Source organism: Thamnophis sirtalis, unplaced genomic scaffold (genome assembly GCF_051295495.1).
Source record: "Thamnophis sirtalis isolate CommonGarterSnake01/CBP01778 unplaced genomic scaffold, rThaSir2_p1.2 scaffold_9, whole genome shotgun sequence".
Classification (NCBI taxonomy): Eukaryota; Metazoa; Chordata; class Lepidosauria; order Squamata; family Natricidae; genus Thamnophis; species Thamnophis sirtalis.
The window spans coordinates 46,759,498-46,782,379 of record NW_028261389.1 but is presented as its reverse complement, the minus strand read 5'-3'; the positions used below and the strand labels follow the sequence as shown (position 1 = coordinate 46,782,379).

At 37.2% G+C, this 22,882-nt stretch overlaps 1 protein-coding gene across 3 annotated transcripts in view; it reads right to left on the bottom strand.

The window, feature by feature from the left end:
- SAXO6 (stabilizer of axonemal microtubules 6) overlaps window positions 1-15,815 on the bottom strand; it is a 37,747-nt gene extending 21,932 nt beyond the window's left edge. Inside the window, exons 1-10 of one of the 3 annotated variants that reach the window (XM_014070377.2) lie at window positions 15,692-15,815; window positions 10,223-10,337; window positions 8,353-8,717; window positions 7,133-7,267; window positions 6,466-6,642; window positions 4,583-4,701; window positions 4,289-4,388; window positions 2,098-2,136; window positions 1,597-1,772; window positions 533-805 (exon numbers count right to left, since the gene is read on the bottom strand). In XM_014070377.2, the coding sequence (XP_013925852.2) occupies window positions 533-805; window positions 1,597-1,772; window positions 2,098-2,136; window positions 4,289-4,388; window positions 4,583-4,701; window positions 6,466-6,642; window positions 7,133-7,267; window positions 8,353-8,717; window positions 10,223-10,337; window positions 15,692-15,709 (1,517 nt within the window). In that variant the 5' untranslated portion in view covers window positions 15,710-15,815. Of the gene's footprint in view, window positions 1-532; window positions 806-1,596; window positions 1,773-2,097; window positions 2,137-4,288; window positions 4,389-4,582; window positions 4,702-6,465; window positions 6,643-7,132; window positions 7,268-8,352; window positions 8,718-10,222; window positions 10,338-15,328; window positions 15,531-15,691 lie in introns of those variants that run through there. The other 2 variants (XM_087723465.1, XM_087723466.1) reach the window with 2 other exon arrangements.
- Window positions 15,816-22,882: the final 7,067 nt, after the last annotated feature.

Below are 22,882 nucleotides of genomic sequence, written 5' to 3'. Positions count from 1 at the left end.
GAAAGTTGAGAGTCAGTGGACCAGAGCAGGCAGCCAACCATGGGAGGCTCCTCTTCACAACTCTCAGCTTGCTTGCAGCCCACGTGGCATGTCGGGATCGCCTACCTTTCACTCTGCGCCTCTGACTCTGCCTGCCGCCAGTGCTGCTGCACAAAGATGAGCCTCCCACGGCCGGCCACCTGCTCTGGCCCACCAATTCTTAACTTTCCTGCAGCCTGCGCAGCATGTCCAAATCACCTGCCTCCCCTCCCCATCTGCTGCTTGGGCAGTGGAACAAGTCACCAGCACTGTGTAGGCTGCACAGCCGAAGTGCATCAACCAAGGGACCGTCTGCAGCTGCTGTTGGAAACCGTCAGTTCCCACACGGTTACCACCTCTTGTGTGTGCCAGGGGATGATGCACCTAGCCGAGCTGATCACCCTGAAAGCGTTTTCCCCAAAAATAAGCCTTATTTGGGGGGAAATATGGGTAAGAGATGTTTAATCATAGCACCATAACTCCAAACAGAAAAAATAATATTTCAAATATTTACTTTTGTTGATTGTTTATACTGGCATCGTTGACATTTCCCCCCACTTCTTTAATTTCACCAATTTCTTGCTTATTTTCTTCTTCTTTGCATTCTCTTAATATAGGTGACATATTTTCTTGTTGCTCATCATCATGTGATTCATCCCAAACTAAACGCCGCTTGACAGGAATAGTAGAAGCATCTGATACACCTAAATTCCCAACGTTATTTTGTTGCAACTGTGCAGGTTGTGCCAATATTTTAGGTCCTGAAGATAGTTTGTTTTCAGGGATCCTAAATATAGAATAACAATTTATTAAATGTAAAATTTAGTAGCCATTTATATATTGTAAGAAATATTTGGGACCTTCCTCAATGATATGACTAATGATAATTATATCAACTTAAATACATTTATGTTTCAATTATACTCATCTGCAAATTTAGTAATTAAGCAATCCAAATGAGGAGGACCTAAGAATTATACAACTACCGGTAGCTCTCTGTAACAGTAGAGGCTTGAATTGAAAATCAAGAATAGGTCTCCATGTCACATGGAAACCAGATTTTCAAAGGAGTTTTGCAATATATGCTAGCAATCTGCTAAATAAAGGAGGAGGGGAAATTACTGTGAATAATTACTGGGAAATTATTATACTAAGCAATACTGTGCTTGACAATCTTTGTTAATATCTAAAATCTCTTTGAATTCTCTGTATACATACTGTATATGTAAATGCACACATAAATACAGTGCTCAAGGACCTTCTCTATTTTACATATTCTTAATCAAATTTACTTGTGAAAGAAATGTGCAAAAGTCAAGAAATATTTAATAATATACTCATATTGTGGCTAAAATGTTTTTGGATGTAGCCTGAATCTTAATGATTTCATGGATATATTAATGCAGTAAATGATTGATATACCATCTCTTTCTTTCAAAATACCTTTAAAAAAAATTTCGCTAAGGTATTGTCTGGAGGTTTTCCAACTAAATATTAACCAGGCCCAGCCCTGTTTAATTTTCTATACCAAAATACCACATTTTTAAAACACAATCTTCTTCCATGTCTAATTTTTACCCTGCTAAGTCAAGTGCTCTGATATTGTTGCTCATGGTTTCTTCCACAGTGGATTCAGAGGACAAATCCCAGAATCTATTGTTATCTGACAGGATTTGATTTAAATGATCTCTGGAAAAGTGGGTTCCTTGTATCCTCTTCTTATAAGCTTCTGCTTTCTCTCGAAGTTCTTTCACCTGGATATGAAGATTTCACACTGTTATTGATGGAAGGTGGGTTTTTTGTCAATTTTGTTGGCTAATTAACAGCCACCAACAGCACAGAACAGCATGTCACAGACACTGCACAAACATTGCAGCACAAATATCAAAGGAAAAGATATTTTTAAAGAATGCTTCTTTTAAGCAGTCATGCCAAAGATCACTGGTCACTAAAGCATCACTTATTCAGCAAGCATCAAAAGGACTCCAACTATGCATATGCTTAATATAACAATAGTTTTTTTTACGATTCATAAATTTTATAATTTCTCCAAACATAAAAAACTTAGACATGACCAACCTCCACATACCACATGGTATTTAGAGTGTTTTGAGAACCCTGAGGAGAGGAATACAAAAATAAACAATATTTATTACTAATTTTGTATTAATATTACAAATGTACTTCAAAAAATAAAATGATTTCTTCTATTCTTCTATGACTATGCTATTCTCCTGCCTCCTAGAGTTCACACTACAGAAGTGTAATTTAACTTCCTTAAAAACACAGCATATCTAATGAACAGTATTACTCCAATCCACAAGATTGAATAAATACTTGACAATTGTAAAATGATATAAAATCATTGTAAAATGATTTTCTGAACTGATAATGAACAGCAACAACTGATCTCCATTTTTACATGTATATTATTATTTCTATAGCATCCGTCTACCAAATTAAATAAAAAGTTGCTCCTCTGTTATTGTTCCATAAAGTTGATTTTTACTAGGGAATACTGACTTTAGCCAAGGTAGGAGAAATTGAAGATTTCTGGATTTTGTTTTGTAGTTCTTTATGATTTGTGAGGGAGTTCAAATTAGCTTCAGTGGTCGTTGTTTCACAACAGGCCACACCAATTTATTATTTTATAACCTAGCATAACTGTTTCATCAAATTAAATTCTGTTTCACAATACCAAGGAGTAGAAATAAAGCACTTCTTTTTGAACGATTAAATAAGCCTCATCCTTTGCAAGATTCAGACAGCTATTTCAGAAGCTGCTGATGGTGGTTTCCTTTACATGGCTCTCCTCAAAATGTGATGACATTTCTCATTTTTAAAAAATTGCAAAAAGTACAGGGCTGTAACAGAAACAGAAACCAACAAATGTCCCAAGAGCATCAAAAACAGGGAAGCAGCAATATTAAGATTAGTTGTATACCATTAAAGTATTTAGTGTCTGCTACCAATTTCCTATATCATCTTACAGGTTTTACATTAAATGTTATATTAACTCAAAATGAAGATTAATTATTCATAATTAAATAAGATTAATTATTTATGGTGGGAGAAGGAATTATCTTACATTTATTGAAAAGATTAGAAAGTTTTGAACACTGGGAACAAGCAACAAATGCACATTGCTTTAGAACCTGCTAGAAAGCTTGAATTCTGAGGGCTGTTAATTATCATTCTTTTCTTTACTGTCCAGTTATTTCACACTGTCCACTTATTTCTTCCCCTCACTTTTTTTTTTTGTGGAAAGAGAGAGCGCGGTGTAATAGCCTAGTGGTAAAGACATTCACCTCTCACTCTGAAGATTTAAAGTTCAATCCTAGATAGCAGTAGATTTTTCTCTCCTTAATTAGTTTTCAATATTCAATTAATGTGAAATTTATTTTTTATCTCATTCTGTCCTTTTTGTAGTAGTTTTTACATAAGGGGAGATGTTCAGAAATCGTTTATCTGAAATTATTAACTCTAGGATGACAGGTTAGAAAAGATCAGCATCTTTCTCTATGTTTAAATATTTATTTATTATCTTGTCTTTTTAGATCAAAATTATATTTTCAGCAAATACAAACCCCATCAACAAACCAGTTGATGAGAAAAATTTCAGAGAACTTGCAAAAGTCCGTAGTTTTATTCAGATTGCTCTAAAAGCTAATTATTTCCTCTATTCAATAACAAAGCAGAATGCCAAAGTTTAGGCACATAAAAAAAGATTAAAGAGATGTAACACATTAAACTAATCTTTATTTTAGTCTTCTTGATTACAGAAATCCAATTCCAACTAATTCAGGAAACCCTCTGTAACTTTTAATGGACGAATATTTGAAAACAAAACTGCCTATTCAGTGATTGAGTCCAATCTTGTTCTCTCTGCAGATATATGAAAGGTAAAATAAAATCAACATTACAAAAGCACATTTACCAATTAAAACTGAGTGAAAAGAGCTACCTTGTAACATTAGACCTCAAATCAAATGAGGGAGATGTAATTATAGTAGAAAAGAAATTATTTGAAAGAGTGAGTGCACAGAGAAACCCATTTCTGAGAAACAAGAGCAGAGATCCAAAATAGCAGCTGATTAAATGCAATACTGAAGTTCTACCATGTTTGGTAACAGAGTTCTGTTCTACATTTTTATGCCATATAATACTATTTATAAAATATACAATACCATATATTATAAGGACAACTTTCAAAAGATGAAGCAATATCAAAACTTTCAAATGATTTCCTTGGAAATAATCACATACTCACTTGATAGGGTATATTTTTTCTGACATGTACCCAGGCTCCTTGTTTATAAATGTATTGACTAGGAGACAAGAATTTTGATCTATATTCTGTATTCATTTTCCTATAAAAACACAATTGAAAGTAAGAATTAAATACTACTTTGTAATTGTGTAGGGAAGTAAGAATGCTAACCGAATAATCAGGAGATAACAAAATACTCCTTCTGCTCATTTTCAAAGTTGACTGTATTTAAACAACTATGTGTAGTGAAAAGAGAATTCAAGGCATTTTATATTCTGATATGCTTACACTTACTTAAAACGTCTATGTGAACACAGCAACTTCTGTTTGTGTTTTTCTTCTTTCTGCTTTGTTTCTAATTCATTTTGATTTGAATCTTCTGGTGTCTTTGAAGTGGTTTTACTTTTTTCATTCTAAAAAAAATACTTTATTGTTGAGTGTATAAATTATAACTTATTAAAATATATACCGTATTTTTCAGAATATAAGATGCACAGGAGTATAAGATGCACCAAGATTTTGAAGAGGCCAATTTTTTAAAAAGTAGGTAGGTAGATAGAGGGATAGATACGGAGAGAAAGAGAGAGAAATACAGTAGGTAGGTAGGGAGAGAGAGTATAGTTAGTTAGGTAGGTAGCTAAAGGGATACAGAGAGACAAATAGAGAAATACAGTAGGTAGCTAGGGAGAGAGAGAGGGTGTAGGTAGGTATGTAGAGGGATAGAGAGAGAGAAATAGAAAGAGAGCGAGAGAGAGAGAAATACAGTAGATATAGGGGGAGAGAGAGAGAGAGAGAGTAGGTAGGTAGGTAGGTAGGTAGATAGGTAGGTAAATGTTTCCAGGTGTGGAGAAACAATTGCTGACAATCTGCAGCACCTAAGACTTGTTTCTGCTGGCACAGCACTTGATCAATCTAATTTTCATCAATCACTCTAACTAAAGAGCTTTCCAAAAGGAAAAAAGAAAAGTTTTTGCACTCTGCAAACCTCCCCAAAACGGGCCCGTTTTTCCCCCCCAAAAAGGCATGAATAGCCTTTGGGGGACTTGCAGTGCTCTTCAGGGGGGGAGGGGGCAAAAACAAGCAAAAAACAGCCAGTTTTTCATGAAAATGGACACATTTTTGTCAAAAAAATTGCATGCATAGTCTTATGGAGACTTATAGAGTGCTGCTGGGGACTGGGGGGGGGGACGGGACGGCCCTTTTTTGCTCATTTCTGCCCTCCCCAGCCCCCAGGAGTTCTCTGAAAGCCACCATAAGGCTATGCATGGACATTTTGGTGAAGGGGCAGGGCTTCAGGAGGCAAAAAATGCTGTATTCGGTGTATATGACGCACCCAGATTTTCAGCCTCTTTTTTGAGGAAAAAAGATGCGTCTTATACTCCCAAAAATACGGTAATTATATTTACTAAACATCTAACTTCTAAACACAATGATTAATCTTAATTTTATGAAGTACATAAATATTTTTAAATGTTTCCATTAGAACACTTACTGATTATAGTTTTTAGTATGATATTCGTGAACTTCAAAAACTCAATAATTGTCAGAAATAATTTGAATATACTATGTAACTAGGAAAATGTATTTACATTTGATTGAAATGTGATCAGGAAATAGGAGTAGAAATAAATAGACATAAATAGAAAATATTAAGTACATAATGTTTTTCATATTACAGATAGTTCTCAACTTACACCTCTTGTTATTGTAAGTGACCATGTTACAAGAGCACTGAAAAAAGTGACTGTTTTTCACACTTACTCACATTTTTGTTTACTTCATTGCCTTTTAATTACTTAAGATATTATTCCCAATATTCTAGATCAATAAATTTGTTTTTATTCATATATTCATGCCAAATCATCTACCATTATCTGTAAATATCTTTCACACCATGTTTTTAATTTTGACTTGATGGCATGAAGATTGAGTCTTAAATATATTTTGAAATGTTTGAATTAATATTTAAAATTTTAATGAATGAATAAGACCAAAAACTATCAAGAACTTCAAAAAAGTATATATGTGAATTTTTAAATCTTAAAAAAATACGCATCATTTCTTTATATAGCGTAATCACCAGGACGAGAACATGAAGTGAATTAACCAAATTAGAAATTCTAAGTATAGAAATTGCTAATTGAAAAGGGACATAATGCTTTAATAGGTAATAATACCTTTTCTTGAGAGGAAATGTCTACTGATTCGGACCTAGGACATTCACACTCTTCCAGAAAGCACTGTTTCAATTGTTGTATAGGAGGGGAAGGTTTGAAATTCCTTTCATATTCAGTTTCAGGAATAATAACAGGAGACTTAAATGGAGGAATGGATTGACTTGATCTGTGAATAAACTTTGGTTTATAAAATACATTATTTTTTTTATAAAGCTAAGTACATTTTGTCACTGAAATTAAAGAGACTTAGTGATCTTTAATCTCTACTATATCATTGCACAGCAGAAAAGTCTTAATCAGGTGATATAGAATGATCCAGCCATTTAGTTAAGGCAATATTACTCAAAATATAACTGTTAATACTTGAGAAATCAGCTAAAAAATCAGTTATATAGTATTTTGAACAAAATGGAGCATTTCATATGCAATGTAATACAACAAAAAACGCAATACAAAAAAAAAACTGAAAAAAGCCCCAATGAAGATATTACCCTGCATAGTAAATTTGCACTGAACAAGAATCACAATATTATTTTATTAAGACTACCTACAAAGGAAATCTGGAAAAAGCCTCACGGAGCAAAACTGAGTTTATTTTTAAATTAAAATTTATAAAGTTGTGTGATACTTTTCAAGAATGAAAACACTTCTTAAAATACTTAGTTACCTGATTTGCTGCAAGGACTGGAGAAAGCTTCTGGGCGGTTTTCCAAACAAACTCTCTTTGGTACTCAGAACTTCTAGGGAAGCTTCTCGATCGTGAAATATTCATGCCTGCTTTCCTTTGTAGAACCCTATTGAGCTGACAACCAATATAAACAACAAATTCAGAATGTCATTTCTTTTTGTGGTCTAATAGCATAAGTTTTTATCATTATTAATACTAAAATGGACTACCCTGATAAAAGCAAAGTATATTATGACATTCTGCAAGCTTTCTTATACAAAATATGGAAATTACAATGGCACTAAAAAAGTTACTTATGACCATTTTTCACACTTACGATGGTTGCAGCTTTCTCATGGTCACGTGATTTACATTCGGATGCTTGTCAACTGACTCACATTTATGACAGTTGCAGTGTCCCAGAGTCACGTGATTACCTTTTGCAACCTTCTGACAAGGCAAGTCAATGGGGAAGCCAGATTCACTTAACAACTGTGGTACTAGTTTAACAACTGCAATGATTCACTTAATAAATGTGGCAAGAAAAGTCATAAAATGGGGCAAAACTCAACAAATTTCTCATTTACCACATATATTTTTGGTTCAACTGTGGTCATAAGTTGAAGACTATCTGTAAACAATTATTTTAAACATTGTGTCAACGTTAGCTTTCTGGACTGCTTTTTTATTATGTTTTTCCTTTTGACTAATTTATATTGCTTATATGGGAGTTTAGGGAAAATCTATTAAATCTGTAAGACTAAATTCTTAGCGAAAAATTATTGGGCAACATTACAATTTTCTTCATATTTCTTTCTTGGATTTTTTCTTATGTTATTTATAATTCTTTAATCACACGTTTCTTATATTGACCTGATATTCTAACCATCCTTCTGTAAACATTATCTCCTTCTTTTTCAAAGCCCTCAAGGGGATTGCTTGCTTTATCCTTTATTAGAATCCAAAGATTCTTGCACCCTTTCTAGTGTAATGATTACTTTTCCTAAACTGAGCATTTTTCAGATGTGTAGACTCTGATTTCCAGAACTTTCAGCAATTGCCATTTTGGCTGTCTGGAAATTCTGCAAAAATAAAGTTCAAGAACATGGAATGCACCCTGGCAGGGAAGTTTGTATTGTGCATATTAATAACGTTACAATGAGTTATTTCTGAGCTTTAACTCACAACATCAAATCAAACTTTTTTTTTATACTTCCTACCCCATGATCTGTTTTTCCTAATTCTTTTTTGGTAGATGCTAATACTTTATTTTCATGCACTGGAGTTTGGGGCACTGACTTCTTGTTTCTTCTAAGTGCTTCAGTTGATTCAGGTCCAAATCCTGCAGAGTTGAGATGCAGTTTTTCAGGAACTCTCGGTGCATCCAATGTCTCAATTGGGTCCTTATTCAGTTCAACATCCTTGCTGTCAGTTTTGTGCAATTCGACTGGCTCACTGACTTCCAATTCTGATAACGCATCTTTCTGCAAGCCATTACCTCCATTCCATTGAAAAGATTTTGAAATTTGTGTGTCATAATAAGGCACTCGTCTCTTGGAAATAAAATTTGGTTCTCTTGTGATCCCTGTAATACATGTAATATCAAATACTCTGATAATTTTTTAAAAGAATGTGAGCACCACTCTATTTCTTTTGTACGAATGCAGAAGAAAAAAATATAAACAAACATTTCATCACAGAAATGCTTCTTTTAGTTTGAGTAACACCTAGTAGTATATTAACCTTCACTCTTACTACTTTTTATTGCCAAATACATATCAAACAATGAAGAATAATTAATTTGTTTGACCAAATATCTAAGTATATTCTCTTTCGGTCTTAACAGGAACCAAATTAATTTAGTATCTAATATTGTTGTGTTTTAATGACATCTAATGTATTTAATGGTATCTTATAAACCCAAACTATGAAACTGTGTTTACCCCTGCTGCATGATAAAATTTATTTGATGAAGTCTGGATAATCACTGTGTTTCCCTGAAAATATGACATGTCCTGAAAATAAGGCCATGCCATATTTTTGGGTGGGCAAAAATATAAGCCCTCCCCTGAAAATAAGCCCCTTGGCTAACCCCCCTCCAGCCAGGCAGACCGCTACTCATAGACCTAGCAGTATTCTAAAGGCAACAAGCTGCAGGAGCCGGGGGGAGGCAAAGGCTCTAGCGGGCTAGGTTGTTTAATGGTGCTGTGCCCAGCTGGAGAGATGGGTAGCCGGGCAGCTGCTATCTTGCAAGCGGGCTCCCGAAGACCCGGGAACAGTCTCAGGGGGAACCGGCTGTGTTGCGCTGTTGCAGCAGCGCAACGCAGCAGCCATGAGGTGGCCACGCTCACAGCCAGCCACCCAGTAACCTCCCTTTCCAGCCATGCAGAGTGCCATTCACTGACCTAGGGGCGCCAAGCCATGTGACCGCCTGTTCCCCGCCCCTCCAGCTCCCGCGGCTTTGCGCTTTCGGGATACCCCTATGTCAATGAATGGCACTCTGCACGGCTGGAGAGAGGGGTTGCACGAGCGCCTGTTCAGCCTCCTGCTTGCATGCCTCCCAGCCTCACCATGGCCCAGCTCTCCCTGCAGGGCCAGGGCGCTGCTACCGCTACTGCCGCCATCCCAGCATGGCTTCTTCCCTGGCTTCCAAACGCCGGATGTTGGCTGCCAAGTCTTCTGGCAGTGGCCACTCTGGGAGTGTGCACTGTGGTTGTGGGCCGGCTGCCAGAAGAGAATCAGTGAATGGCGCTCTGAATGGCTGGAAAGGGGGGTTACCGGTTGGCTGCTTGTGAGCGTGGTCATCTCATGGCTGCTGCGTGGTGCTGCTGCGACAGTGAAACACAGCAGTTCGCCCCTGAGGCTGTGCCTGGCTTTTCAGGAGCCCGCTCACAAGAGAGCAGCTACCAGCAACTCCAAAACAATAACCCACCCACCCTTGATAATAAGGCCCAAGCCATATTTTGGGAGTCAAAAGAAAATAAGATCCTGTCTTATTTTCAGGGAAACACATTAATATGTAGAAAGCAGTAACTATTGCAAGTATCTCTTATACAAGAAATACATCACAAAATATTGAATTTGTCTTACCAAACTCATCTGATCGAAGGCCAGCCCATCGGCACTTTTGTTCATGTGCAGAATTGCAGAGTCTAGGCTGTTCTGACTGCTTCCATTTGAAGTTTCTTTTGTACTCACTTAATCCCTACAATGATATAAAATGCGAATAGTAATTTTATGCCTTATTTCTTCCAAACTAAATAAAGTCACAATCTGGAAGAATTGATGTAAGCATTTTTACTTGATATCAAAGGTCAAATAATATTTCATAACAGTAAAAAATAAAAACAAAAGATTTCGCCAACAGGCTTTCCTATTTATATGATTTGATTCTACCTGAATGCACTATCATACATTTGCATAAACTTAGTTACATTCACATTTGTAGTATGCCTATCTTATTTCCTTAAATATTTTATTATGTATATGTAGTTCCTTCATGTAGAAAGGAAACAAAACTTATTAAATTTCTACTTCAGATTACTTAACCATCAGAATCTAACTTCACATCATGTTTGCGATTATATAGGTACTTCTTGATTTACAATCACAATTGGGACCAGAATTTCTATCATTGTTACTAGTCATAACTTGAGTTGACCTGATTTTACGACAATATTACAAAGTCATTAAGCAAATCATGTCATCATTAATCAAATCCAGTTACACCAATAGTCATTTTTGCCAAAAATTGGCAAAAAATGGTTGCACATTGTGACCAGGATTACAGGATGCTGAAAATGATCATAAATGAAATCCTGTTGCTAAGTGCTCAGGTTGCAATCACATGACAATAGGAGTAGTGAGATGGTCATAAATGCAAAGCACAGGCCATCAGTCACTTTGTCTGGGGCTGCTGTTATTTCAAAAGATTGATAAACAGTCATATGTTGAGATTTTAAAGCAACCACCTTTCTTTAAAGAGTCTGGATGGGTAAGTCTTTTTGTTATAACTGTTCTATTAGTTTACAATTGAAGGGAATTATAAACATTAAATAAGTTATTATTTAATAATTAAGGGCTATAGTACATATTAGAACAAAAAAAATCAATCCACATCATCACATATGATGTTCTACACGGCACATTATCTGTCAGAAGCCCTGTCTCTGCAAGTGTAGCAATTTGTTTAGAGGGGAATAATACTCTTAAAAAGATGATGCTGCACTTATAACGTAAACATCACAGTGAGGCTAGCAACTGTAAATATGGCATATATTTTGTCCAATTTATAAGGCAACAATTATTCATTATGGAAATAGACTGAAGCTGGTTAATTTTCCAAGACTTAAACTTAATTTTAAAAGTAGTTTGAAATTCTCTTCAACCTCTGAGCACAAGGTATTTTCATGTCATGAAGTATTTTTTGCAGATAAGTAATTGCATCTGCAGGATGCCACATATTAATAAAGTGAGACTATTAGAAAATATGTTTCATACCACATCTAATAATTAGGTACTCTTTTGTGAAATACTATATAAGATATTTGGGCAGTGAACAAGCCAGTCTTGTATCTGTATGTTTTACTTTATATTGTTATGTATGATTTGTCTTGCTTATGTCGTTGTATTTTTGTCGCTGTATTTTTCTTCCTGTTTTTTAAAGGTAATAATGTTTAATAAAAATAAAAATAAATTAAAAAAAAGAACAAGCCAGTCCTTTTTTGATTTTTCTTATTATTTTCTTACTTTCCCTCTCTTTTATTTAACAATTAACTCCTCTCAAATGTCTTATATTGAAAGTCAATGATGAAGCTGAGGTTTTATAAGGCAGTTTGATTATTCTTCACAAATTCATATATAACATTATGCTCTTTAATTAACAACCCATAATTTTTAAGAATACTTCTTGAGAACTTTTCTGTAGGTGGTTTTATATTCCATTTTAATATTCTTTAAGTAATATTTTATTTCTTACAGGAGAATAAAGGTTAATAATGAGCAGAAATTAAACAGAAGGAGGGAGGAAGGATTGCATTTCTATACAGGATATAAAGTGGATTTCCTTTCTTTCATAACTTAATTGGTTTCAATGCTTGATTGGTTCCACAAGAAAAATGTAGATTAATGCTCTACTCTTAACCACTCATCTCCATTGAATAAAAGATTGAAACAAATGGAATGATAACACAAATATTGACTTTTCTTTTTATATTTATAAAGTACTTTATAGGTTTAGGGCTGGGTTAGGATAGTTACAAGACAGTACTCCAAACTGAAAGAATATAACTTGAACTATTAAAGAAAATGAAAATCCAAATCTCCAAGATCCAAATTTTGGCATGGTATTTTTGAAAGAAGCTGTTTTTCAAGGACTACATATTGTTTTGGAGGTATGAGTAGTATTTCAAGGTTTCAAAGTCTCAACGTTTAAATATTTCATTCCAAAGTCATTCCAAACTTATCAGTTGTATTGCAGTATTGAAACAGACTATTTCAACTGTGAAATAAGGATTGGAGAGGCCTGTTGAGATGTTAGATCACTTCTTATAAAGTTGGAATGAACTTCTAATGAGGCTGAGAAACAGTATCTGGGTTCAGTACAGATAACCCTCACTTACCGACTGCCTTGTTTAGCATGTTTGCATTTACCAGTTTTAAAAAGATCCAGCCTTGTGACCAGTCCCTGCATTTACAACTGTCACATCCCACATTCATGTGATCATCATTTAGCCACTTCACAATCAACATGCATTTATAACTACTAGTGTCCTGTAGTCATGCAATTACCATTTTGCATAGGTCGCAACAGGGCTTGCAACATGGTTAATAGAGAACAGAGAAGCAAACCAGTGTCATATGATGTGGTTTAATTAGTATGATTTGGGATGGTCATTAAACATTGATTCACTTACTGACCAAATGGAAATGACATCATAAGTCTGACAGAAGTCATATGATTTTCTGCTCAACAACCAAGTTGCTGAATCCAATTGTCATTGCTAAATGAGGACTACCTATATGCTTCAACTTCTATGTTTTATAAACCTACTGTCATGGATAAAATTCTACTGTGTAAGAATAAATCTGAAACCTGCTATCTTACACATGTTGTATCTGCAGAGCAAATAAAAATGGATCAATAACAGAAGGAAAAAATAAATTAAAAGGCACAAAATGTTTGTATAAGGTATGTGCAAGTGCCAGGTAATTTTTATTGCTTGTTAAAGTGTTAAAATAAATTAATACCGTGTTTCCCTGAAAATGTGACATGTCCTGAAACTAAACTAAGGCCATGCCACATTTTTTGGGTGGCAAAAATATAAGCCCCCCCCAAAAAAATAAGCCCCTTGGACAATCCCCCCCCCCCTCCAGCGAGGCACCACTCGCCAACCTAGCGGTATCCCAAAGGCGCCAAGCCGCAGGAAAGAGGTGGGGGGAAAGGGGCTCGCGTTGCTTGGTGCCTTTGGGATACCGTTAGGTCGGTTAACAGCGCTGTGCCCAGTTGCAGAGGGGGGTTGCCGGGCAGCTGCTCTCTTGCGAGTGGACTCCCGAAGAGCCGGACCAGTCTCAGGGTCGAACAGCTTGTGTTGCGTTGTCGAAGCAGCAGCACAGCAGCCATGAGGTGACCACATTCCTGAGCAGCTGCCTGGCAACCCCCTTTCCAGCCGGGCACAGTGCCATTCACTGATCTAGGGATATCGCCAAGCCGCGGGAGCACCTGTTCAAAACCCTCCGGCTCTATGGTGTACACTCTGGGAGTACGCTCTGCCGGCAGCCAGCCCGCAACCATAGAGGATACTCCCAGAGCAGCAACTGCCAGAAGACTTGGCATCCTACCTCCGTGCTTTGGAATCCGTAGAAAAAGCCATGCGGCGGGCGGCGGCAGAAGTGGAGATGCCCTGGCTCTGCAGGGAGAGTTAGGCAAGGGCATCGTGAGCCTGGGAGTCGCGCGAGCAGGGAGCGGAAAAGCCGCTCGCGCAACCCCCCTCTCCAGCCGTGCAGAGCCCCATTCACTGACCTAGGGGCACTCCAAAGGTGCCGAGCCGCAGGAGCCAGAGGGCAGTTTCTTCTCTGGCTTCCAAACCCCGGAGATTGGCTGCCAAGTCTTCCGGCAGTCGCCGCTCTGAGAGTGTGTTCTATGGTTGTGGGCCAGCTGCTGGAAGAGAGTCAGTGAATGGTGCGCTGAATGGCTGGAAAGGGGGGGTTACCGGGTGGCTGCTCGTGAGCGTGGTCACCTCACGCTGCTGTGTTGTGCTGCTGCGACAGCGAAACACAGCGATTCGCCCCTGGGGCTGTGCCTGGCTCTTCAGGAGCCCGCTCGCAAGAAAGCAGCCTCCCAGCAACCCAAAACAATAAACCCTCCGTAATAATAAGACTCAAGCTATATTTGGGGGGTCAAAAGAAAATAAGACCTTATTTTCAGGGAAACACGGTATTCATATATATTTCAAATGCCTTGAAAATTATGTGCCTACTTTCTTAAAAGCCACTTAGCTTTCTCTTTATTTCACACTTCAGTAGCTTTTGTCTGATCTACTGCAAACTGAATTATGTTTTTTATCTTTATCACTCACAATGGTTACACTATCGTCCTTATTTCCACATAGGACATCTTGTCAAACTCAATTCATCACCTCTCTAAACTCAAAGCAAAGAATCCAAATAAGCACTTCCCCACAGCTCAACTCATCTCATCCCACAAATATCCAAGAGGTTTCCTACTACATTCTTGGGCTGTTCCAATTCATTTCAGTAACACCCTGGGATAGACCATAAAATATCATTGCCCAAGATGCAAAGATAAGTCATCTTCTAAATGGTACAAATTGAATTATGACACTTTTTCCTCTAGCAGGTTCCAATTGTGTTAAATGTATTATCGGCATTAGGCTAATTTTTTTTTATTATTATTATTATTATACAATTGTTTCACAGCGGCCAGTTGTTTCGCCGGATTTGGCATTGATTACTAGTCGGGCCCCACCCAGGGGCCTAGGACGTTGTTGTTGTTGTTGTTGTTATTATTTATTAATTATTATATATTATTATATATTATTATATATTAATTATTATATTATATATTCTTTCCATTTGAGCCCAAGCAGAGCAGACAATGGAGTTTCCCCTCGTCGTACAGCTTTTAACATCTGAATAAGGACCCTGAAGAAGGAGAGAGCCAGCCTTGAGACTTACCACCGATCCTAGTTTCCCATGACAGCTCATTCCCGTTGATAACCACATGCTAACTAACTCAGATAGGCTCACTGCCTTCCTATCCTGGGCCCCCTTAGGCTGGGCTTGGCGAAGGGTCAACGAGACTACCAGCAGCAAGCCGACTCGGATTATTTGCTGGTGGAGAGGGAACGAATCCCCAAAGCGATGACAATATGGGCGAAACGACCAATAACGCAACGGCCAATTATCAAGGATGCGCGAGGGGAGGAGAGACGAGATAAAGAGCGGAAGCCGAGGGCTTCTTCTGGCTTAAAGTTCCCGAGCCAAAGAGGGGAGAAGCCTCTCGCTGAGGTCACGGCGGCGGCGGCAGCCCGATCTCACCTTCCAGTGTACAGGCATGGCTCTTCGCCTGGCTGGAACGAGACGTTGGGCGGCGAAAACGTGCGCAGTAGTCTCCAACCTTGGCAACTTTAAGACCTGTGGACTTCGACTCCCAGAGTTCCTCAGCTAGCTTTGCTTTGCTTTGCTGGCTGAGGAACTCTGGGAGTTGAAGTCCACAGGTCTTAAAGTTGCCAAGAGGGCAGTTGCGTTGGAAGCGGAGAAGGACGCCACAGCCGTCAACACTGGCGTTTCCTTGACAAAAAAAGCCCCGCGGCCTCCTTGGCTCCGGGCCTCGAGCGCCTGCGCGAGAAGCCACCAATCAGAGCCTGCATGCGCGTTTGCCTTCGCCGCCTCTCTGGCTCCGCCCTTTCCAACTGCCGGCGGCTCTCCCGCGCGGGAGCGTTGACTTTGTTAGTGGAGGGAGGGCAGTCGTGCGTCCGGGGTGGAGTGTTGTTATTGTTGATCTCTCTTGGAGAGATCTTTATAATCGTCTTTTATTCCTCCGCTAAGGTGGTTGTAACCGCAGTAGGATAAGGCGGGTTTATGTTTATATTCAGATTCGTGTCCAAAATAAATAACGGTGAATGGGAAGATCTTACGATACTTTACACCCCCCCCCGTCAGATTGTTGAGATAACATGAGGCGGAGATGAGCATTACTCCAGGTGCCTTAATGTGTCATTAATACCGCTCCCCTTCCACGTTGCTTAATTGTAAACGGAAAGAGATGCGAGTGAGGATTAGCAGATCCCTCTTGAGGCAAAGGAGGATTTGGAGAATAGGAAAGGAGGACGAATGGAGATAAAGTAGGACATCAAGTGAGATTTGGACATTGTGCGAAACCTACTGGGTCAGGCTAGACAGCCTCTCGGGACCCCTTTACTTCTGTATTAAAAAGCTACATAGGCAGAGTTGCAGCTTGCAAAAGAACAGGAAGCAAGTGCCTAACCACAAAATGTTCTAGCCAACGTCCCTATGTCAAAACCTATGTCAAAAGTCCAAACCACAAAGTTCAATTAAAGTTCATTAATGACACATCCATACCTGTAACAAAAGGAGAAGTAAGACCCCATCTCCTTATAAGGCTTTCTCCTCAAGGTAACCACTAAGAAATGAGTTAAGTATTTCCATGTTACGCTGCCTTTGAGAATGTATAAGAACGCGTGCTTCGATAATGAAGGTGGTTCAGAACTTGCAATGCTAGCCATGAGCTAGCTTTCTGAACTTGGCTGCCAAGTAAACTTTTCCTGTATCCTAAGAAGTCTAAAGCCTGTCATTTTCTGCAACACCAACTGCTTAATCTTTTGGCATCTGCAACAAAATACATTTGAAACAGAAGAAAAAGTATTTAGGCCTATATGTGTATAAAATCACTTTTTCCAGAAAATGGGGGGGGGGGGGTTGACTGCTGAATCTTTCTAGTATATTTTTATTTTCAAGAACATGCTAGTAAAGAATCCAGGAAAACATGCTTGTCTTCACCCTAGAAACATGCGTATAATACAGTGTTTTTCAACCTTTTTTGTGCAAAGGCACACTTTTTTCATGAAAAAAATCACGAGGCACACCACCATTAGAAAATGTTAAAAAAAAATAACTCTGTGCCTATATTGACTATAGGCAGGTGTTTTTCCCACGGCACACCTTACACTATGTCACGGCACACTAGTGTGCCACGGCACAGTGGTTGAAAAACACTGGTATAATACATATGAAAGGTGCAGATTGAAAGAAACAAGGGGCTAGAATCAGGAAATAATGTAAATCTAGGCTTTGAATCTCAATAGGCAAGGAAAAGAAACAAACAATTTATACAATGACACATATATAAATGTTTAATGGCTGTGTTGTTAAAATAGTACCAGACAATATTTGATTTTAAGGCTGTCTAGGGAGGGAGAACATGTCCTCCTTTTGCCAAATGTCTGATTAACCCTTTCAGATGTAAATTCTATACAGGTCTCAAATTACAACAATTCGTTCAGCAACCAAAGTTACAGCAGCACTAGAAAAACTGAGTTATGACTAGTTTTCACACTTAAAACAGTTGCAACGTTCCCATGGTCACATGATAAAAATTCAGACTTGATAACTGGCATGTAATTATGATGACTGTGATGCCCCAGGGTCATGTTATCACCTTTTGCAACGTTCTGACAAGGAAAGTCAATGGAGAAGCCAGATTCACATAACAACTGTGTAAGTAACTGTAGTGATTCATTTAACAACTGTCAGAAAAATAATTAAAGGTTCCAATCTGACTTAGCAATTGTGGTCCATGTCAGAGGTGGGTTCCTACCAGTTCGCACCTATTCGGTAGAACCGGTTCATCAAATCTACCGAACTGGTTAGAAGAGGTTCCACCAGTGGACCCGGAAAGCAGGCAGAAGAGGTTCCAAAAAATTTTGAAACCCCCCACTCCCCCCCCCACACACACAAAGAAAGACAGACTGACAGAGAGAGAGAGAGAAAGAGAAAGAAAGGAAGAAATAAATAAAAAAGAGAGATGAAAGAAAAGAAAAAAGGGACAGAGACAAAAGGAAGGGGAGAGAGAGAGAGAGAGAGAGAACACATGGCCGGCAAGACATTCCCACAAAGGAGGCCACACCCACAGAGTAGGTTCCCAAAATTTTTGAAACCCACCACTGGTCCATGTGCAACTCTTCTGAGAGGCAAATATAAATATAGCTTGTATTTGTGCATTCTTATTTAAAGGTAACAAGCTGTTTTATTTAAATACCTCTTTTTACTTTCAAATTGCTCAAACTTCATGTAGTTTATCTATACAAAATCATATGACATAAATGGTTGCCAAATGGTAGATATGTTCTTATGCTACACCAAACTTCAAGCTGTCGAACTACATTTTAGCTTAACGTATTGTTGGAACCAACCCATGTTTTTAATGTATGGTTCAATTTGTAACAGAGTCAAAAAAATGAATTGTGAAAATGCTGGTTAAATTAATCCTAGGAAAGTCCTATCAACATAGCCTGTTGCCTGATCCTCTTCATATTTCCTCCCAGGTTTGTCTCATCAGTTAAAGGGAACTTAAATCTAGGTATCAAAAGCATAGGACTAAATTCCAACTAGGAACAAAGAATTGTTCAAAAAGAGTAAAATGTATTATAAATTTTAGTCAATTCTGGGGACTTTCTTTCAGCATATTCTTTTAGAAGCCATAGTCTCATTTTTAATAAGGGTTAAATTTACTATACAGTAACATTCTGTAGAGAAGAGCTGCTAGTTGACTGTATTTCAAATTACTGAGCAGATGTAAAATTAAGCATAAAATAGCTGGTGTGCTACTTACTATGCTAATGATTACTTTTGGAATTGTGCAAACTAGCAGCTGTTTTTTAAGAATGTAGGCAATTTGTAGATGTAAGCATGCAATTATTGCCATGGCCAGAGGCTCAGGTTATTAAATTGCATTATTGCACAACCCTGCATGTTCTTCATGTAATAACAAAATGCCTTATAATGAAATTATATTGTTGAAAATGTCAAATTTAAATAATAAAATCCAAGGTTACCAAAATACAGGTCTGTGTATTATAGGTGAGTAATATGCACAGTTTTTGGTTTATGTATATGAAATCATCGTAATAAAAGGGAAAGGGAAGATATGAAATAATTTATTAACTATCTATACACTACTAAAATTTTCTTTCCTGTAACTTTTAATTGAGTGAAATGATGCACCAGTAGGACAAAACATTTTGAACCAAGATAATGTCAAATTGACTAATATAAAAATGCATTCAAAATCTAGGATTCATAGTTCATGTGGAATTGAAATTTGGCAAATGTTATGACATAAAAATTATCATAAAAGAATTCCCAGGCTGATGTTTGACTGTACTATATAGCTCAATATGGGCTATTTTCAAGGCAAATACATATCTGAATGTATCCCAACTTTTCCAGTGAAGACAGTACACTAAAAACACTCATTGTTGAAGGAAATTAGCTAAGAAACAACTCTGAAAGGATGATCCAATGGGTCATTGGCTGTGTAGTTCCCTAATATAACTATATAACTATAAAAATAACTATATAACTATGTATAATTAAAGAGGTAGTAGTTGGGCTTATACTAGCATGGTGCCATGCTAGTCTTAAGGGCTCATATTGTAGCAACTTATGCTTTATTTCCTTACAAGGTTAAACTTTTGATTGATAAACTTGCATTCCCTCTTTTAAATTAAATATTTCATAATTTCCCAATTTAAATCAGCATCAAGAGCAAACTATTAAGTGTTGCCAGTAGGTGGCAGAATAAACTAGATTGAGCTTCATGTGTATTATTTAACAATAATAAACATTGTTCTGTGTCAATTTCTAAAACTGATTTAGAACCAGTGAAAAACATACTGCTCCAAGTTACAATATATTAAGATGCCTATTTTTTCTTAAGTTATTTTAGCAAAGCCATTGTAGTCTATTAGCTATGCATTTATTTATGCCTCAAGTTGAATAATTTCTGAAAATAGTTTTCTTTTTATGTTATAAGAACTCTCATTGTCCTTGAGATGTTTTATATAGTTGGTGCAGTGGTGGGTTCCAGATCCCGTCGCAACCGTGGTGGATGGGCCAAGCGTCCACCACGTGCACACATGCTGCGCGTGCATGCGCACCCACCACCCACAACATTCCAGATGCTCGGTGGAGAATCACACAGGCACCGTAACGCTCCGTGTGCAAATGGCCCGGTTGGGTCAAATACAGGTAAGGATGGGCCCTCCGAAGCACCATACTGGAACATTACCTGGTGCTCCCAGCAGGCACCGATATGCCTGTACTGGGGCGTACTGGCCGTAACCCACCACTCAGAGACAGAAACAGTTACAATTGATTATGATTAGGCTTTTCTTCCTTAGCAATCTGGTTTTAATATTGTGGTTTTGTTATTTTTGGTATCTGAAATTTTATATTATCTTTGCTATTGTTATTTATGGTTTGTATAATGGTTTTTGAAATTTTATTGATTTGATTAATGATGCTAACTTTTATTGCAAATGACTAAACTAGATTTTTTAGGAGTGTGCAGGTTATAAATTTGATTAATAAATGGCATCTTACTCCTTAGTCTTCTACTGGTCAACTGGAACAAAAGAGACTAATGGCTTGTCATACAAATGCAAACTAATGATGAACATGTTATAATTCTCTATGCCCTTCCTATTGCTAAGAGAGTAGTCCTTCACCATTGAAAAGATAAAATTATGGCTCTTAATTATTCAGGGGTTGAAAATCTGCTACTTGTCACATGTAAATAAGTTGCTTACATAGATTCTGCATGGACAATTACAATGAAATTTTCCTGAAATTGTTGAGTGTGGACACTATTTCTCCCTCCATAAACATACAAATAGATGCATACACACAAACAGTATATGTTTGAAAAACCCTTATATATTTTATTGTTACTGATTTTATTTTGATCATTTTTTTCTTTGTTCTATTTTATTAAATAAATACAGAAAAAAATGAGACCAAAGCTTGTGTTTTCTTGCATGGTTGTTCATCATTTGCAATCCGTTTCATCTCACCTCACAACTTCTGAGCTTCCATCTGCCACGGAATGTCCAGTAAATATTGTTAATTTTCAGCTGCAGCAGCCCATAATTGCAAAACTGCCAATAGTTTACCATTTTACCATGACAACTCACACACAACTTGGATGTTTCCATTCTTTTTAAATTCAAAACACTGAAGCCTTCCTGCCTTCCTTCCTTTTTTTGTTCTCCCATTTATCAGTTGACAAGAAAGCTGATTCCATATCATGTGCATTTCAATATTCAACTGACAATTGCCAGTTAGTTTCAAATTGCTTTAGAAATATTGGGAAATGAAACTTTTGGTGATGTGGTAGTGTCGGAAGTACATTGTGTCAAATAGATAAATTGTGGTTTGTTCAGTACAGTATTTTGGAGGATTATCATAAATGTTTGAACTCATTACTATCTGGAATTCCTCACTTTCACCCATTTAAGTGCATTATCCATTCTAGTTTTTTCATCTGGATTTTAAATCTTAACTATGTTAAGAAGTATGGTAGTATACATTTTGCCAGTTTTCCTATTAGCAGCGTTCTTAGGTATTTCTAGGTTTTTATTCTAAATTGCAAAAATTGTATGTCATAAAGTTTGTTTCCATAATAATCATGCTTCACTTTGAGAAACCATTTAAATTGAAAAGTGGAAAATATTTCTCCAAAGAAATAAAATAAGCTTCAGTTCTAAAAATAGATAATCTTTATAAAAATTGGTTCCTTAATGGCACGAGATGATGGTGGTGGTGGTGGTGGTGATGATTTTTATCTGAGAAAACTATGGTTCTCTGTCAAAATACTTTATAGCGTAGTAGTAAAACATACTGCACTACGAGCACTTTTGGGGAAGAAATGGCAAAGTGGAAACAAATGTAGTGGAATGGAGAGCTGGCAAATAGACAAACTTTGTAATTCTCTGGACGAAGTGGGGACTTGAGATCATCTAAAGGTGCTCCAGACGGTTGCTTTATTCAAGAAGACTGCAAGGCAACAGTCTCCAATGGGTTTTAGAGTTCTAGGAGATGAAGGAATGACCATATTGCTTAGGTTAGCTTCTTCAAAAGGACACTGGATTCCCATTCTTCCTTTGGAAATTGCTTGTTAACTTTTTAACTATTAGGAACCTTTGGACTGACAAATTCTGTAGCATTTTGTTCAATCCTTGAGGGGGGATCCAAATACAATTTTAAGAATTTTAAAACATTTTTAATTAATTTCATTGTACAAGGTGCAATGACAATGAAGTTAACTAACTAACTAACTAAACATCAAAAAGGTATGGTTTGAAAATGAACTAAGGGTCCAGAAGGTTTTGGGATAATTTGTAAGAATCATTCCTGTGGGACAATGTTTTCATTTAGAATTATTTAAAAAAAAACAGAATGGGACTTTGAAGGATGGGCAGTAGAAGAAATAGAAAAAAAAACTAAAGATTATAATTAAAGAGAAGAACACATTGCTACAGAATGGAGCAAAATTCAGTAGTTTAACATCATATTAAAGGATATTTTTGAACAATGGATCCAGAAGTTAATTTTAAAAGTATCTCACTCTATAGATAGATTATCCTTCAAAGATATTGAAGAGGAACAAATTTTACCAGGCAAGACTGGGCTGAAAACCACTTCTGAATT